The sequence below is a fragment of the Pristiophorus japonicus genome, chromosome 12, assembly GCF_044704955.1.
Source record: "Pristiophorus japonicus isolate sPriJap1 chromosome 12, sPriJap1.hap1, whole genome shotgun sequence".
NCBI lineage: Eukaryota > Metazoa > Chordata > Chondrichthyes > Pristiophoridae > Pristiophorus > Pristiophorus japonicus.
The window spans coordinates 205,240,372-205,259,053 of NC_091988.1; the positions used below are offsets into that span (position 1 = coordinate 205,240,372).

Consider the following 18,682-nt stretch of genomic DNA (forward strand, 5'->3'; position numbering starts at 1 on the left):
GGTCTATAATTCCCTGTTTTCTCTCTCCCTCCTTTTTTAAAAAGTGGGGTTACATTGGCTACCCTCCACTCCATAGGAACTGATCCAGAGTCAATGGAATGTTGGAAAATGACTGTCAACGCATCCACTATTTCCAAGGCCACCTCCTTAAGTACTCTGGGATGCAGTCCATCAGGCCCTGGGGATTTATCGGCCTTCAATCCCATCAATTTCCCCAACACAATTTCCCGGCTAATAAGGATTTCCCTCAGTTCCTCCTCATTACTCGACCCCCCGACCCCTTTTATAACCGGAAGGTTGTTCGTGTCCTCCTTCGTGAATACCGAACCAAAGTACTTGTTCAATAGGTCCGCCATTTCTTTGTTCCCCGTTATGACTTCCCCTGATTCTGACTGCAGGGGACCTACATTTGTCTTTACTAACCTTTTTCTCTTTACATATCTATAGAAACTTTTGCAATCCGTCTTAATGTTCCCTGCAAGCTTCTTCTCGTACTCCATTTTCCCTGCCCTAATCAAACCCTTTGTCCTCCTCTGCTGAGTTCTAAATTTCTCCCAGTCCCCAGGTTCGCTGCTATTTCTGGCCAATTTGTATGCCACTTCCTTGGCTTTAATACTATCCCTGATTTCCCTTGATAGCCACGGTTGAGCCACCTTCCCTTTTTTATTTCTATGCCAGACAGGAATGTACAATTGTTGTAGTTCATCCATGCGGTCTCTAAATGTCTGCCATTGCCCATCCACAGTCAACCCCTTAAGTATCATTCGCCAATCCATCTCAGCCAATTCACGCCTCATACCTTCAAAGTTAGCCTTCTTTAAGTTCTGGACCATGGTCTCTGAATTAACTGTTTCATTCTCCATCCTAATGCAGAATTCCACCATATTATGGTCACTCTTCCCCAAGGGGCCTCGCACAACGAGATTGCTAATTAATCCTTTCTCATTACATAACACCCAGTCTAAGATGGCCTCCCCCCTAGTTGGTTCCTCGACATATTGGTCTAAAAAACCATCCCTTATGCACTCCAGAAAATCCTCCTCCACCGTATTGACTTAACCTTTAGATAGGCAACAATAATGTTAAAGTTTACTCACTGTTAAAGAGAAGAAAGAAAAACTACTCACCAATCACCAGCCAATCACATACCCCTTTGGCTTTGGTACATCCTCAAAGAACTCCAGCAAATTTGTCAAACATGACTTCTCCTTCATAAATCCATGCTGACTCTGCCTGAATGAATTTTGCTTTTCCAAATGTCCTGCTACTGCTTCTTTAATAATGGACTCCAACATTTTCCCAACCACAGATGTTAGGTTAACTGGTCTATAGTTTCCTGCTTTTTGTCTGCCTCCTTTTTCAAATAGGAGCGTTAAATTTGCAGTTTTCCAATCTGCTGGGACGCCCCAGAATCCAAGGAATTTTGGTAAATTAGAATCAATGCATCCACAATCCCTGCCGCTACTTATTTTAAGACCCTAGGATGCAAGCCATCAGATCCAGGGGATTTATCCGCCTTTAGTCTCATTATCTTACTGAGTACCACCTGTCCTGTTTAATCTGGCAACATTTATATTGTTGCAACAAAATTAAGCAGGTTGGTCTGGTAGCATTACATCCATAATAAGATGTCGCGTGAGCTTCCTGGCAGTCAGTTAAAGAGCTGAATTGCTGGAGGCTTGAATTACCTCTCTACTGCCCATGTCCCTGGTCAGGTAATAATGCATGGTACAGGGAAACAGGTCAAGGAACCTAATCGTGGGAAAATAGATAAAGATTCAATCAGCAATGACTGTAGCCATTGGTTCATAATGTGCTGTTCCTAACGATGTTTCTTTTCCTTAAACAAAATAACCTTTTGCTTTCAGACCAGAGTATGCTCACAATCAGATCACACTCTGCCTGCGGGTTCTAGCAGCAGTCCAGAAATTAGCACGCGAAGCTGGCAACATGTCGAGGGAAACCTGGGAAGTACTATTGCTCTTCCTCCTGCAGATTAATGACACTCTTTTGGCAGCTCCGACAGTTCCAGGTTAGTATACAGGCAGCACCCCAACAACAATATGCATTTATATAGCACCTTTAACATAGTAAAACATCCCAAGGCACTTCACAGGAGTGTTATCAAACAACAATTTAACACCGAGCCACATAACGTGCTACTGGGACAGGTGACCGCTTGGTCAAAGAGGTAAGTTTTAAGGAGTGTTTTAATGGAGGGGAGAGGTTTACGGAGGGAATTCCAGAGCTTATGGCCGAGGCAGCTGAAGGCACAGCCGCCAATGGAGGGTGAAGAAAATCAGGGCGGCGCAAAAGGCCAGAATTGGAGGAGCGTGGTGATCTTGGAAATTTGTAGGGCTGGAGGATGTTCCAGAGATAGGGAGAGGCGAGGCCATGGAGGGCTTTGAAAACAGAGATGAGAATTTTACAATTGAGGTGTTGCCGGACTGGGAGCCAATGCAGGTCAGCGAGCAGAGGGGGTGATGGATGAATGGGATGGTGCGGGTTAGGACATGAACAGCAGAGATTTGGATAAACTCTAGATTATGGAGGGTGAAAGGCCAGCCAGGAGAGCGTTGGAATAGTTGAGTCTGGAAATAACAAAGACATTTGTTACCTCCATGGGTGGCTCAGCTGTACGGGGGGGATGAGGATTGGGGGGTGGGGTAGCAGAGGAGGAAGTTCGGGAAAGCAATAACGATAGGAGACTCGATGGTCAGGGGAGCAGACAGGCGTTTCTGCTGCCGCAGACGTGACTCCAGGATGGTATGTTGCCTCCCTGGTGCCACGGTCAAGGATGTCACTGAGCGGCTGCAGGGCATTCTGAGGGGGGAGGGTGAACAGCCAGAGGGCAAGGTCCATATCGTTATCAACGACATAGGTAGAAAGAGGGATGAGGTCCTGCAGGCAGATTTGAGCAAGCTAGGAAAGAGACTAAAAAGCAAGACCTCAAAGGTAGTAATCTCTGGATCACTCCCGGTGCCACATGTTAGTGAGTATAGAAATAGGAGATAGAACAGATGAATGCGTGGCTGGAGAGATGATGCAGGAGGGGGGTATTTAGTTTCCTGGGACAGTGGGAATGGTTCTAGGGGAGGTGGGACCTGTACAGGCCAGAAAGGGTTGCACCTCAACAGAGCTTGGACCAATGTCCTCGTGGAGGGTGGGGGGTTGGGGGGGGTGGTTGCTAGTGCTGTTGGCGCAGGAGTGGCGAGTGATCGTGGAGTGACGTGATCGGGGCCCAGGAGAGGCAAGGGCCCTGGGGCAGCACGGGCCAGCCCACACTGCGATATGTGTGCGCACTAGGTCTGTGCAGCAGCACTGGTCTCCAGTTGTCTTGGTCAACCCTTGCTACTGGACCAAGACCTAGCTCTGTCAAGCCCGTGTGGTGGCTGGTGTGCAACAGCTACCACACGTTTAAAAAAAATCCATGCACAGGCATCTTCCACCCTTCATTAGGTCCTTCACTGAAACACCTGTGAACTCATCCCTTTTTAGTGTGGAAACAAGTCATCCTCGCTTTGAGGGTCTGCCAATGATGATGATGATGATGAGGAGGAGGATTTGGCAGGGGGTGGGCACCAGGATGTAGCATTAGAAAGGAGCAACCAGGTGCACAAAGGATTGGGAGAGACAGATAGCACTAGAGTAAGAAATAGAACGGTATTAGGTGGGGACAGACTAATGCACGGAGCATGGTAAATAAGGTTGGTGAGCTGCAGACGCAAATAGCCACATGAGAATATGATGTTGTGGTGATAACGGAGACCTGGCTCAAAAAAGGGCAAGATTAGGTTTTACATATACCTGGATATAAGATGTTCGGGAAAGATAGGGAAGGGAAGGAGGAGGTGAGGTGGCAGTATTGATTAAGGAGAATATTACAGTGCTGGAGAAAGAGAGGGAAATAAAGGTGTAAATTGCAGAGGTACTGGCCATAATCTTCCAATCCTCCTTGGATATAGGGATGGTGCCAGAGGACTGGAGAATTGCAAATGTTACACCCTTGTTCAAAAAAAGGTGCAAAGATAAACCCAGCAACTACAGGCCGGTCAGTTTAACCTCGGGAGTGGGGAAGCTTTTAGAAACGACAATCCGGGACAAAATTAACAGTCACTTGGACAAGTGTGGATTAATTAAGGAAAACCAGCACAGATTTGTTAAAAGCAAATCGTGTTTGGCTAACTTTATCGAGTGTTTTGATGAGGTAACAGAGGGTTGATGAGGGCAATGCGGTTGATGTGGTGTACATGGATTTCCAAAAGGTGTTTGGTAAAGTGCCACACAATAGGCTTGCAGCAAAGTTGAAGTCCATGGAATAAAAGGGACAGTGGCAGCATGGATACGAAATTGGCTGCGTGATGGGAAACAGAGAATAGTGGTGAATGGTTGCTTATCAGACTGGAGGAAGGTATACAATGGGGTTCTGTTATCGACCCCAGTATTGTATGGCGCGAGTAGAATGTACCCTTCTCACGGGTCGTCTGCAGGGATCTGGGATCTGGAATTCTGGGGACATGCCTGTCAACTGGTTGGTTTTTCAATTGATCCTAGTTTCAAACCATGTGATGGAGTTTTCAGAACATTACTCAAAACCCCAAAACAGTATGACTGTTGTGTGTTAAGTCAACAAAGTGTGTTTTACTTTTCTTAGTATTTTATTGGAAAGGATTGCATTTAGAGCTTAGGGTCTTTCGGAGTGAAATCAGGAAGCACTTTTTTCACACAAAGGGGAGTGGAGATCTGGAACTTGCTCCCCATAAGGCTGTGGATGCTGGGGGTCAACTGAAATTTTCAAGACTGAGATTGATCGATTTTTGTTAGGTAAAGGTATTGAGTGATATGGAACAAAGGCAGGGAAATGGAGTTGAGGTACAAATCATGTGTTATTTGAAAGAATGGTGGGACAGACTGAATGCGTATGCCTGTTCCCATGTTACTATATTCCCATTATCCTGTGCACAATTCCCTCCATTCCATCTGATCTCAAATGTTACCCCTAAAGTTCAAATGGAGACAGCAATATTAGTTTGATTACCCCATCCTTACCGAAGAAATCTGATTTTCAGGCTTGGAGTGGTCTGAGCAGTGATTGATCGTGATAGATCAGATCAGCTATTGTATATGAACGTTTAAAACGGTTCCTTTACTGACTTTCTAATGCTGGTGATAGACTGGTTAATAACCCAGAATATGCAGGATGTATAATATTGGCACCGAGAAGCTGGAATTTAAGCACTGGGTAGTCTCGACACTGAAACCTTAATTTCATGTTACAGGTTATCACAAAACCATTGTGTGCTGCATTTTCTCTCAGAAACAGGTGTACATTTTTTTAAACAGTGACTGTAATTGGGGTACTTTCTAGCTTTGTAGTCGTTAATCATCGAATCTTACAGCACAGAAGGTGGCCATTCAGCCCATGGTGCCTGTGCTGTCTTTGAAAGAGTGATCCAGTTAGTCCCACTCCCTCGCTCCTTCCCCATAGCCCTGCAAATATTTCCTTTTCAAGTATATATCCAATAAGGAAAATGTATTGTGGCTTTCATTAATTTGCTTTTCTTTAGGAGGACTAGCAGAAAATCTTGCTGATAAGTTGATTGGTGTACTCTTTGAAGTCTGGTTCCTGGCTTGTACACGGTGTTTCCCAACACCACCGTACTGGAAAACAGCTCGAGAAATGTTGGCCAACTGGAGGCATCACCCAGCTGTGGTGGAGCAGTGGAGCAAGGTCATCTGCGCACTGACCTCTAGGTTAGTATCTCCACACACACTAATGCCATGAACTGCAAAATCAATTTGCCCCAAAGCTTGACATTTAATAAGCTGTAATGTTCATGTCCATGTGCTTTTCAAAATGAGTGAACAAACTGCAAAAATAACTTGCATTTATATGGTGCCATTGAAGTAAAGGAAAAAAGAAAGACCTTGTATTTCAATAGCACCTTTCACGACCTCAGAACGTCCCAAAGCGCTTTACAACCAGTGAAGTACTTTTTGAAGCGTAGACACTGTTATAACATATGAAACACAGCAGTCTATTTGCACACAGCAAGATCCCACAAACAGCTATGAGATAAATGGCCAGATATTTTTGTGATATTGGTTGAGGGATAAATGTTGGCCAGGACATCGAGAACTCCTCTGCTTTTCTTTGAATAATGCCGAGAGGGCAAACGGGGCGAAAGAGGCATCTCTGAGGGCAGCAGTCCATCAGTACGGCACCAGAGTGTCGGCCTAGATTTTGTGCTCGAGTCTCTGGAATAGAACTTGAACTCACAACCTCTGACTTAGGCGAGGGTGCTACATAAGAAATAGGAACAGGAATAGACCGTACGGCCCCTCGAGCCTGCTCCGCCACTTAATAAGATTGTGGGTGATCATCTACCTCAACTCTACTTTCCTACCTGATCTCCATATCTCTTGATTCCCCTCGAGTCTAAAAATCTATCTATATGCTCAAAGACTGAGTATCCACAGCCCTCTGGGGCAAAGATTCACACCCTCTGAGTGAAGAAATTCCTTCTCATCTTTGTCTTAAATGGCCGAGCCCTTATCCTGAGACTGTGCCTCCTCATTCTAGACACTCCAGTCCGGGGAAACAACCTCTCAGCATCTACCCTGTCGATCCATTTCAGAATCTTGTATGTTTCAAAGAGATCACTTCGCATTTTTCTAAACTCCAGAGATTATCGGCCCAATCTACACAATCTCTCTACCACTGAGCCACAGCTGGCAAAACACCGCAAGGACCTGAACTGAGACTGCTCTAACCATTTTTCACGAGGCCTTTTATAGGCAGCACAGAGTGTGGAGACTTTCCAAAGTGTGAGTCGATGCAAGCTTGGATCCCAAAGTAAGAGAACCCTGTGCCAATCCACCACCCCACACACTTCCCTGGTTAGGGTTTGATCACACCTTGGGTATGCGCTGAATTAGAAATTGTTGCAAGCCAATCATTTAGTGAATATATTTGGAAAATTAAAGTTTAATGAACAATAGAGAAACATGATCCCAGGTATGCTGAGTAGGTGTAGTGGAGATGTGAAGTTACTACTTTTGGTATTGAACACTTTAATTGCATTTAAGTGTCGTTTCTCTCTAATAGGCTACTGCGGTTTACCTACGGCCCCGCGTTCCCTCCATTCAAAGTTCCAGATGAAGATGCAACCCTGATTCCACCAGAAATGGACAATGACTGCATTGCACAGACTTGGTTTCGTATTTTACATATGCTTAGGTGGGAATGCCTCATTTCTGTGTGTGCATGTAAGGGCTGTTAAACATACATGGCCTGCCTTTTAGGCTGCTGATACCTGTACACACTGTTAATACCTTGTGCCAAGCCAGTGGCCTTCCTGATTAGAATAAGTGTTTATCTCTGGTGAAACATTCACTCTGAATTTAAAAAAATTGTTATAGAACCGCTGAAGTTGACAACAACTTGTATTTATATAGTGCCTTTAACGTAATAAAACATCCCAAAGCACTTCAGTGTTACCAAACAAAATTTGACATGGAACCACATCAGGAGATATTCGAGTTGATGACCAATAGCTTTGACGAGGGTAATTCCAGGGTCTTGGCAGCTGAAGGCATGGCTGCCAATTGCAGAGCAATTAAAATCGGGGGTGCTCAAGAGGCCAGAATTCAGCCCATCGTGGCTGTGTTGGTGCTTCCCTAAAGCAATCCAAAACACACGGCTCTTTCTTCATAGTCCTATACCTTCCTCTGCTTCAAATGTTTATCCACCTTTCCTTTAAAAGATGCAAAAGTCTCTGCCTCAACCATTCACCATGGCAAAGCATTCTGTGCTCCAGAAACCCTCTGTTGTTAAATTGACCCTTCATCACTGACTCCCCAATCAGAGGAAATAGTCTTTCCCTATTTAGCACGTCAAAACATTGTAACCATGAGAAGAAGGGAAAGTAGTTTTGATCTGTGTGGATAGTGTTTATTTTCAGAATCCGGCCAATAAGTCACATCCATTTTGCTCAGATGGAATTACATTTTCTATTTTTTAATCTTTTTATTATTTCCCTTCAGCAATCCGGTGGATCTGAGTAACCCAGCCATAATCAGCACCACACCAAAATTCCAGGAGCAGCTTTTGAGCGTCAGTGGGATGGCCCAGGAAATGATACAGCACCCATGCCTCAAGCAGCTGCCTCAAATCTTCTTCCGAGCCATGCGTGGGATCAGCTGCCTGGTGGATGCCTTTCTAGGTAACTTTAGGTTTACAATGTTTTGCTTTAATACCCATTTTAATATTCTGTTTTTGTTTATATATTTTTTTTTAAGTCTCTCTAGACCCAAGCACCATTCCTCACCTTAAACATTGAGCTGACATCCTTTTCCCGTGCCTCAACCAATGCCACCATGAACTGTGTGTTGAGCAGGAATGTTGTGTGCCCTTTAACTTCACCTCCCCACTGTTGAACAATGTCTGCCGTTTGCTCGGGACTCCTCACTAATGGTGTGGGTTTGTCGATGTTCTCGGACACACATTCTTGCTGCAGTGTTTTACAATAAAACACATTGGTGTTCGAAATCACAGTGCCACAGAGGCATTGAGTTGTAATTCATTGTCTACTATTGGTTCAGATATGTTGTTATAAGTTGAGACCTCTTTGCTTTTCCTCTCCCTTTCCTGTTCTTGACTGGGAGAGAGCAGGTGCACGTCATAATCGTACTCTGCTTTATGTTGTTTAGCAGTTTCATCAAATGAAGCCGTTACATTTTATGTGTATATGAAGTATCTTTTCTCAAAGTGCATTCAAAAAAGAAACCCCAGATGAATATTTTTATTGGATTGTAGACCATAAAATATCTCATCATTTCTGTTCCCTATATGTAAACCATTTCCTGTACTGAGTGTGGTGTAGGGCTACTTTACATTAAACTGAAACACTAAACATTTCTAACTTTAATTAAACTCAGATTTAAAGGAAAGGAAAATATGGAAAGTTACAACTACTTCCTCTTTTTATAGAAGACAAATCATGGTTTACCTGGAATTTATTTGGGGATTTTTCAAAACCTGGACTAACATTTCCCTCTTTACTCGGCAGCTCTGCTAACTTCACTTTCGGACGTACACCCTATAAAGGGCAGGGGACCGCAATTTCAGAAAGGGCTGAGAGTTGTTCCAAGGAAGCCATGGTATAGGCTGGGAATTGTGCAGTCCCCAACCTATAGGACCATTGTGTGGAACCGGATGGCTCCACAGCACAGCTCAGTCTGGTTTGAGATCATGTGCCCGGCTGTTTGCACTGAAGCTGCCCCAGGAGATTCCCCATCATTGATGTCACTGGAGTGGTGGAGCAGCAATGGAGGCTGTACTCTCAGTTGTTGAAGAGTCCAAGCAATTCCTTGTAAAACCATTCATTCCTTCTATTAAAAAGGAATGGAAAATATGCCCCCAGACTTGAAATCATGAAATGTGGACCACATTGCCTGGCTAAGGAGGTGAAAATGAATTAAAAGGCAAAACAGAAGCACATGCAGACAGAACATTAGTGAGGGTTGTGTGCTATAGAAATGTCAGTTGAGGATAAGTAAGAGTATTGGAAGAGGCAACAGGGCAATAGAAAGGTGGATTGGAGATAGCAAATAGTCCATTTTAAATTAGCAGATGGCTCCTTAAGGATTACATGGGTGGAGAATGTAATAAACCTTCTATACATCTTTTCTATGTACTGTGGCCTGTTCTAGAATATGCATATTATGGTGAGTGTGCAAACTATCCTCTCTCTCCCAACCTGTCACTAGTAGTCCTACACTACCTACAGTTACTGGGTAGCTTGTTGCATAGTATTGAAAAGTGACGCATGTCCTATATCTGTTCCACCTTTTGTCTCACACAGATCAGGTGCAACACCAGGGTGCATTGCTACAAGACTCGATCCTAGTTTTACCCAGTTAGTCTAGAGCACTAAAGCTGATTGTGTGCTCATGCCTGGTAGTGGTGGGTTTTGATCACATTCAGTGAACTGAGTTTCTGTCACCTATGCTTTTTTTTTGGGCGCCTGCCCTTTTATAGCTGCAACAGGAGCTCAAAATTATTTGGCTTCCACTTTCATCTCTAATTAGGGGTTTGCATTCAGTTAGAACAGTTTTGTTTGTGTCAATATATGTATGGCACATGTCTGGCACTTCCTGAGCGGAATTAAATGGAACTTTTGGATGACTTGGTAAGTGGCTGGAGAAAGGGGCTGGTGTTGTCGGCCTCCAGTCAAGTGTTAAGTTTTAGAATCCTTATTTTGAGCTTTGTTTATTGAAAACAACTTGTATATTTTTCAACCGCACCATGCTTCTTTTTGTTTCATAGGCATTGCAAGGACCAATATCATTCGGGAAAGGTTACCCCCTTATGGTATAAAGTCTTAAGCATTTGGCAGATTCCACCATTGATCAGTAACATTGGAGCTGGTATAAGGGTTACCAATGCACTCCTCGTTTCCTGCCAATCGATTTATATTAAACGCAGGATTTTTAAAGCTGCAGTATTCTGTTTAATACGGCCGTGCAGATGCGGGCACAACATTCCCATTTTTAAACAGTTACATTTTCTTGTCTGAGCTGTAATTAACAATTTTGAAACATGATTTCACTTACTGAACGGCGTATAAATGAAGAGGCATTTCAGTCCAGGAGTTGGAGTGCTGTATAGTATGTAAAGTGGTACAAATTGCAGTCTTAATTGTTTAAATGCAGCACATTTAATGCATGTTTAAGTACTGTTATCCATTAAATACCAAACTTTGCTTTGTCTGCAGATATTTAGCTTTTGTGTCGGTGATCCCTTGGATAATCTTTTGCACTTACTCCCTAGCGTCCTACTCAGCTTGTTTTTGCTAATACATTAACCAACATTATTACCAGAAGGAGAACAAAGCTCCAGAATGTGTCTGGATTCTGTCCATTTCTCTAGTCTTTGCTCTTATTTGCAAAGATCATTTGCAAACATAATGGGTTAAATTTAAGGCTACTCAATACCTTTTTTAGCTATTGGGGAATTGACGACCACACTGAATTATACAAGGATTTCCTCATTGAAACCCGTTTCACATCTTGCCTTAATGTAATGCGTATATATTACCTGACTCATGGAGTCAAATCATTTAGGCTGGCCATGAAACCCGTGACTTGTAATGTGTGGTAGTGAAATGTGGGGCATTTGTGGCATTTTGATTTCATTCTTATGTGAAACATTTTCTAATTTGGCTGTGTATTCAGATATTGTCCCACCTACATTGCAGGTCGGTAAAGATCACACTTCCAAGTTACAGGTCATAAAAACTTGAGTCGGGTGCGATGAGATGAAGTGAGGTAAGAGTAGGCTCGCGTGGAGCATAAGCACGGGCACAGACCAGTTGGGCCGAATGCCCTGTCTTTGTGCTGTAAAGCTATAACTTGTAGAGCAGGTTTTATGAAGTTTTTGGTAGGAAGGAATCTCTTGTGGTCCTGTCTGGCTTAAGGGCCTTGTACTTTAGTGTTCTTACACAATCCACTCTGCACATATCTCCAACTTTCCAACTGGTCTTCACTTTTATCTAATGTGGGCTGTGGAATAGCAGGATTTTTTAAACAGCTTTTCAAGCCGATCTATAAGAATACTGCATCTTTAAGTTGTTTCCACAAAAGTTGACAATGCAGGAGAAAACTGATTTTTCTCCTATTTTTCCTAATTTTCTGCTCTTTTTGTATAAATGAATATTAATTGCGGTACACTGATGCTGATTCTCATTTCACGGTTCAATGGTATTGCTGACTAAGAACTAGCTGGAAGCTGTTGCCACGGGCAGTGTAATTATTTGAAAGCCAAGAGGTGGAGTTGGTATTCGTGAAGTGACGATACCTTCAGAATTATTAGAGCTTTCATGTCGTATCACGTTTGAAGTCACTTTTTTCTCTCTCCAGTTTTCTCCCTTCCCCCTCCTCTCCTAGGATCATAAAAACAGGAGGCCATTGAGCCCCTCGAGCCTGCTCCGCCATTCAGAGATCATGGCTGATCTGTGACCTAACCCCATATACCCGGCTTTGGCCCATATCCCTTAATAGCTTCAGTTAACAAACATCCATCAATCTCAGATTTAAAATTAACAATTTATTTCGCATCAATTGCCGTTTGTAGAAGAGCGTTCCAAACTTCTACCCCCCCCCCTCCCCCCCCTGCCTTGTGTGTTGAAGTGTTTCCTAACTTCACTCCTGAAAGGTTTGGCTGTATTTTTAGATGATGACCCCTTGTCTTAGACTCCCCAACCAGTGGACATAGTTTCTCGCTATCTACCCTATCTTCCGCTTAACATCTTTAAAACTGACCTAAAGACATTGACACCGCAGGATATGGAGCACAGGTGACAGGTGCCCTCTGATATCACAGACAACTTGTGAGTTTTGACAGTGTGTTGGAAGGTCATCTGCTGGTTGAACGTGTCACTGGTGAGTGGATAAATGAGGAAATACTGAAACAGCACACAATAGAAAACGTGGAAAAACGCTGGGACAAAAGGGAATCAGATATACACTTAAAAGGGAAGATTTGCAGGCCTATGGGGAAAGGGCTGGGGAGTGGGACTAATTGGATAGCTCTTTTAAAGAGCCGGCACAAGCACGATGAGCCGAATATGCTCCTGCACTGTGTGGTTCTAGCCGTGTGCCTCCTTGTAGTGCTCGAGTGTGCAGCCTTTAAAACGTGAAATTAAATTGGGCAGTGTTTTGCAGCATCTGTCTGTGGTGCCATGACGGTGCAGATGGTTTTATTCCCTCTACAGCACAGTCACTGATCTCTGCTGTATTGCTGGGAGGAACATAGGAACAGGAGGAGGCCTTTCATTCCCTCGAGCCTGTTCTACCATTCAGTTAGATCATGGCTGATCTGTATCTTGACTCCATTTGATCCATGTCCCTTGATTATATTTGTTATACCTAACAAAACTCTTATCAATCTCAGCCATGAAAATTTCAATTGACCCCCCCAGAATATTTCCACTATCTTTTGTGTGCAGCAAGTGCTTCCTAATTTCACTCCTAAATGACTTGGCTCTAATTTTAAGATTGTCTACAAATCCCTGAAGGTAGCAGGCCAGCTAGATAAGGTGGTTAAAAAGGCATACGGAATACTTGCCTTTATTAGCCGAGGCATAGAATGCAAGAGCAGGGAGGTTATGCTTGAACTGTATAAAACAATGGTTAGGCCGCAGCTAGAGTATTGTGTGCAGTCCTGGTCACCACATTACAGGAAAGATGTGATTGCACTAGAGAGGGTACAGAGGAGATTTACGAGGATGTTGCCTGGACTGGAGAATTTTAGCTATGAGGAAAGATTGGATAGGCTGGGGTTGTTTTCTTTGGAACAGAGGTTGCTGAGGGGAGGCTTTATTGAGGTGTATAACATTGAGGGACCTAGATAGAGTGGATAGGATGGACCTATTTCCCTTAGAGGGGTCAAGAACCAGGGGGCATAGATTTAGGTAGGAAGTTTAGAGATTTGAGGAGAAATTTCTTCGCCTAGAGGTGGTGGGGGTCTGGAACTCACTGCCTGAATCTCCAGAAACCCTCACCACATTTATAAAGTACTTGGATATGGACTTGAACTGTATAAAACAATGGTTAGGCCGCAGCTAGAGTACTGTGTGCAGTCCTGGTCACCACATTACAGGGCTACGGACCAAGATCTGGAAAGTGGGATTAGGCTGGATAGCTCTTTGTTGGCCGGCGCGGACATGATAGGTCAAAATGGCCTCCTTCTGTGCTGTAAATTTCTATGATTGTGTTCTAGTGCCCCGACCAGAGAAAATCAACGCAAGGGAATACAAACTATGTTTACACAACATGTGTTTGTACTTTAAGCCTTAAAGCCTGAGTATCATTGTGGTGAATCTACGCTGTATCCCTGCCACGGCCAATATATCTTTCCTGTGGTTCAGTGCCCAGAACTGAATTCAGCACTTCAGGTGGGGTCTGATCAGGGCTTTATACAGCTGAAGTGTTGCTTCCTCACTCTTTAAATCCAGCCCCTTTGACAGAAAGGTCAACATTTAATTAACCTGTTTGGTTACTTTTTGTAGCTGTGGAGGGATTTAATGCGTGGCGGCAAGGTATCTCGGATGCAGAAATGTCCCTGGTCATCTGTGCACAAGAGGAGAAGATACATATGGAAAGGAATATAGCAACAGGAGGAGGCCATTCAGCCCCTCAAGCATGTTCCTCCATTCAATTAGATCATGGCTGATCTGTGTCATAACTCCACATACCCACCTTGGTTCTGTAATCCTGAAAATCCTTGCTTAACAAAAATCTACCCATCACAGTTTTGAAATTTGCAATTGACCCCCGGCATCGATAGCTTTTTAGGGAGAGAATTCCAGATTCCCACTGCACTTTGAGTGAAGAAGTGCTTCCTGACATCACCCCTGAATGTCCGGCCTCTAATGTTAAGGTTATGCTCCCTGGTTCTGGACTCCCCCACCAGAGGGAATAGTTTGATAAACACCACAATTAGATCCCTTAATCTTCTATATTCAAAGGAATACAAGCCCAGTCTGTGCAGCCTGGCCTCATAATTTAACCCTTCTAACCCCGGTATCAGTCTGGTGAGTCAAGGCCGATTTATCCTTCTGAAGTGCAGCGCCCAGAATGGAAAGCTGCACTCCAGATGGGGTCTCACCAGAGCTATGTACAGCTGTAATATAACTTCTACCACTTTGTATTCCAGCCTTCTTGAGATAAAGGCCAACATTCCATTAACCTTAATTTTTTTGTACATGATAAAGAATGGTCTATCGTGGCTCATCTGCCCGGAAACCGACAGTCACCCCATCACATCATTCTGAGACACTTTCACAATACTGCTTATTGTGATCACGGGACAGTGGTGTCTGTACATCACCTCCCCATGTTTACACTGCTCAAACTGGCTCCCTTTTTATGATGGCAGACTCAGACCTACTAGGTCTGCAATTCTGCTGTCAGAATGATGGCTCGTGTAGGGCACTCTCCCGTGGTCCCCTTTCAGTTGCCTTCCTTCAAGGTTGAAGAGCCTAAGTTTCCTAGTCTTTCATTTATTATTAGGTCGTCTAACACTGGTAATCTACCTCATGGAAATACAACAGAGGGTTGGGGAGCACTGTACCTCTCTCAATGGATGAACTAAAATGGGCCGAATGGCCTTCCTCCTCTGTTCTGCCTCCAAAGCTTGAATGTTTGGCTCGTGTTTCGATGAGCCTCACAATGATCAGCTGAGGACAACATTGACACAGAGCAGGTCAGGCGCAGTCGTGTGGGGCTTGGCAAAGGGGTTGGGAAGTGTATAAAAATGATTCATACCTTTCAAGTATTACCCAACTGATTAATCTGGCAGCCCTGTGTTTAGCAGGGAGTGGTGTAGCCAATATGCTGTAAACAGTTATGTAACTGCAATAAGCTCCCAATAACTGCAGCGATTAGCAGTTCATGAACTATGTGGAAAAGCAACCACACTACCTAATCATTGCTTAGGGAACTGCAGATAAACTGCTGCTTTTATATAGTTGCAAAGTCATTTCCACTTCACAGTGACACAAAAGCAACAGTTTAACTCCTGAAAATCTCTCTGGAGAGCAGTGGTGCAAGACCTAGCTGGCACTTAGAACATAAGAACATCAGAATTAGGAGCAGGAGTCGGCCATTCGGCCCCTCGAGCCTGCTCCACCATTCAATAACATCATGGCTGATCTTCCACCTCAACTCCACTTTCTTGCACTGTCCCCATATCCCTTGATTCCCTGAATATTCAAAAATCTATCGATCTCTGTCTTGAATATGCTCAAAGACTGAGCCGCCACAGCCTTCTGGGGTAGAGAATTCCAAAGATTCACCACCCTCTGAACGAAGAAACGTCTCCTCATCTCAGTCCTAAATGGTTGACCCCTTATCCTGAGACTGTGACCCCTGTGACTTGTTCTGACACTAGTGGAGTATAAATAAATCATTATGCACAGCCCAGTATCTAGAAATATGGGCATCCTTGGATCTCCGTATAAAAGAGTTAACTTGAGAGGTGATTTTTTTTTTCCCAGGTAGGATAGAACTAACTAAAGGCCTTAGAATTTGCACAAACTGTCAGCAAATGATGAATTGCTTCCCTGACCAAATCTTTGTGGTGCCACAGTTGTTTAATTGAGATTTATGGCTCTGTGCACCATCCAGATGCATTCCATCGATAGAAAAACTTATTAACAAAACACTGTCATGTGTTGCATGAGTGAAGCCAGTTATTTTAGTCAGCTGTTACTGTTGCTGTATTCTACAAGCTGTCCTTCACTAAATGTTTCCTCCTCAAATCATTACTAAACTGGTGGGGCAGATTTTCTTTTGAAGTGTTTACTGAACAGCTGGGAGTTAATGGCGGGTGCTTTGCGCATCTGTTTGTTTTCCATTCCAGGTATTTCCCGGCCCCGTTCTGATAGTGCGCCTCCTACTCCGGTGAATAGGCTCAGCATGCCACAGGCGAGCAGTACCATGAACACAACCCCCCCTCACAGCAGGAGAATGCGATCTGTCACTGTTACAAAGGCGACTGTTAAAACAGGCTCAGTAAGTTGATATCTTGTTACTTTTTTTAAAGTTTGATTTATTCCTCTCGCCACTCCAGGCCCCACAGGTACCTAATTTGGCTGCACGGTTTTCAGCCAAACCTTCATCTGCACCACTCTTGGTCACCGCCAAGTAAAAGCATGAAGTTTGGAATGAAGAAAGGGCATTTGGACCATCATGCCTGCTCCTTCCATTGTGCTCGCGGGTCTCCCGGAATCTCAGTGCTCTCTCTTCCGAATCCAGCGTAATGGTGAGGAGCAGGAAGGAAATATCGGGGTAAATGGATCTTGTCTGGATTGGCAGAATGTGGGTGTGCTGTAGGAATCTGCCTTGGGGTGCCTTGTTTTCCAATTATGGACATGGCCGCAGAAGGAATGATGGCAGAGTTTGCTGATACTAAATTAGAGGGCATATGTGAGGGAAGAATGCAGGGGATCGCAGGAAGAAGTGGGAGTGGGCAGATGGGTGGCAGGTACAGTTCAACGTAAAGAACAGTGTCGTATATTTTTGGTAGAAAGGAACAGTGAATGGAAGTATACTTGAAGCAGTGCGGCTCTTAACTGAGCAGAGGAAGAGATGCATAAATCGTTAAAGGTTGGGGTGCAGGTGGAAAGGGCTATGTAAAAGGCCAATGACATTCTTGTACATTGGAGCAAAGAAGTGATGTTGAATTTGTTGCAGACATTGGTTGTGCCATAGTTGGGCACCTCATTGTAGGAGGGATGTTTGAGTCCAGGAAAGGGCACGGTAAAGATTCACAAGAATAGGAATAAGAGGTAACAGAGACTGGCTCAGCAATGGGGCTTTTTTCACTGGGAAAAGGGTTAAGTGTGAATCTATTCAAGGTTTTCAAAATTGTGAAGGGTTTTGAGAAGGTAAATAGTGAAAAATGGTTTCAATGTTTGGTGAATCATTGATGAGGGGGCACCGACCCAGATTATCAGAATGGGGGAATGTTAGAATTTACTTTCGACACATGGTTATCAGAACATGAAATGCCTTAGCACAAAGGGCTATTGAGGCAGAGACAATAACATTTAAAAAGAAATTGGATGAGTATTTGAAAAAAATAGAGAGGATTTGGGAAAGGGCAGAGAAATGGGATTGGAGTAGATAGATCTAGTTTAAAAGTGATGTGATTGGTCAGCTGGCAGCCTCCTGTGTAATTTCTATAATTCTGTGATCAATGGGTGAATTAAACAGATCTATTGATAATCCTATAATCCTCAGTTCACATTATCAGCAGGTATACATCCAGATCCATTTTAAGGTTATAGATTGTCTGAGAACTAACTTTTTTTTAGTTTGATATATTCCTCTAGCCTAAGAGGAAATCCTAAGGGGGTGCATGAGCAGAGGCATGAGGGTATATGTGCTCAAATCGTTGAAGGTGGCAGGACAGGTTGACAGTGATTTTTAAAAAAGCATATAGGATCCTGGGCTTTATAAACTTTTTCAAAGTCCCACAGGAAATGACGTAATGGGGGCGGGCCATAAACTTAAAGCCAGGCTGACTGGCTGAAAATCGGACGGACAGGAACTCCGCCGCTGTCACTCAGCAATGGAGAAGTGGTGATGTCACAGCGCGTGTATGTAACCGCGCTCTCCCCTCCGTTAAAGGGGAGAGATTCTGCTATTTTAAATCTTCGGCCACTGTGCCACCAGGGAGGGTTTTGGCCGGGCCAACGGCCTGGCACCCAAGAGGGGGTGCCAGGGTGTTCGCTAGCGGTCCAGCCGAACCTGGGGGCAATATTTTGTCAGCCGATCGGGAAGTCGGCCGGTAAAACTTTTTACCTTGTGGCCGCGGCAGTGGGCCCTCTCCTTGAAGGGCGGCTGCGCTGCCGTGCCGCACTTACTTTGCAGAGGGTGCACCGGCAGAGAAACCTGTTAGAGGCGCCGCGCGGCGGAGGATCGACGGGTGGAGCTGAATATCAGAAGGTAAGTATTTTTGTTAAAATTGGCAGTGCAGCCCCTGATGACTTGCTTTCGGCGGTCATCAGAATTGGGCGGGATCGAGTCGAGGCCGAAAAATCCCCAACCTGAAATTAGGTCGGGTCGGCCAATTGACCCCAAAGCAGCGGCCATTTGATTTTTATAAATGGTC

At 44.2% G+C, this 18,682-nt stretch overlaps 1 protein-coding gene across 4 annotated transcripts in view; it reads left to right on the forward strand.

Moving 5' to 3' along the window:
* Positions 1 to 18,682, forward strand: part of ralgapb (Ral GTPase activating protein non-catalytic subunit beta) — a 140,631-nt gene that overhangs the window by 38,861 nt on the left and 83,088 nt on the right. For all 4 annotated transcript variants that reach the window (XM_070896492.1, XM_070896493.1, XM_070896494.1 and 1 more), the window contains exons 4-8: positions 1,869 to 2,032; positions 5,568 to 5,754; positions 7,109 to 7,240; positions 8,047 to 8,225; positions 16,427 to 16,578. In XM_070896492.1, the coding sequence (XP_070752593.1) occupies positions 1,869 to 2,032; positions 5,568 to 5,754; positions 7,109 to 7,240; positions 8,047 to 8,225; positions 16,427 to 16,578 (814 nt within the window). The remainder of the gene's footprint in view (positions 1 to 1,868; positions 2,033 to 5,567; positions 5,755 to 7,108; positions 7,241 to 8,046; positions 8,226 to 16,426; positions 16,579 to 18,682) is intronic.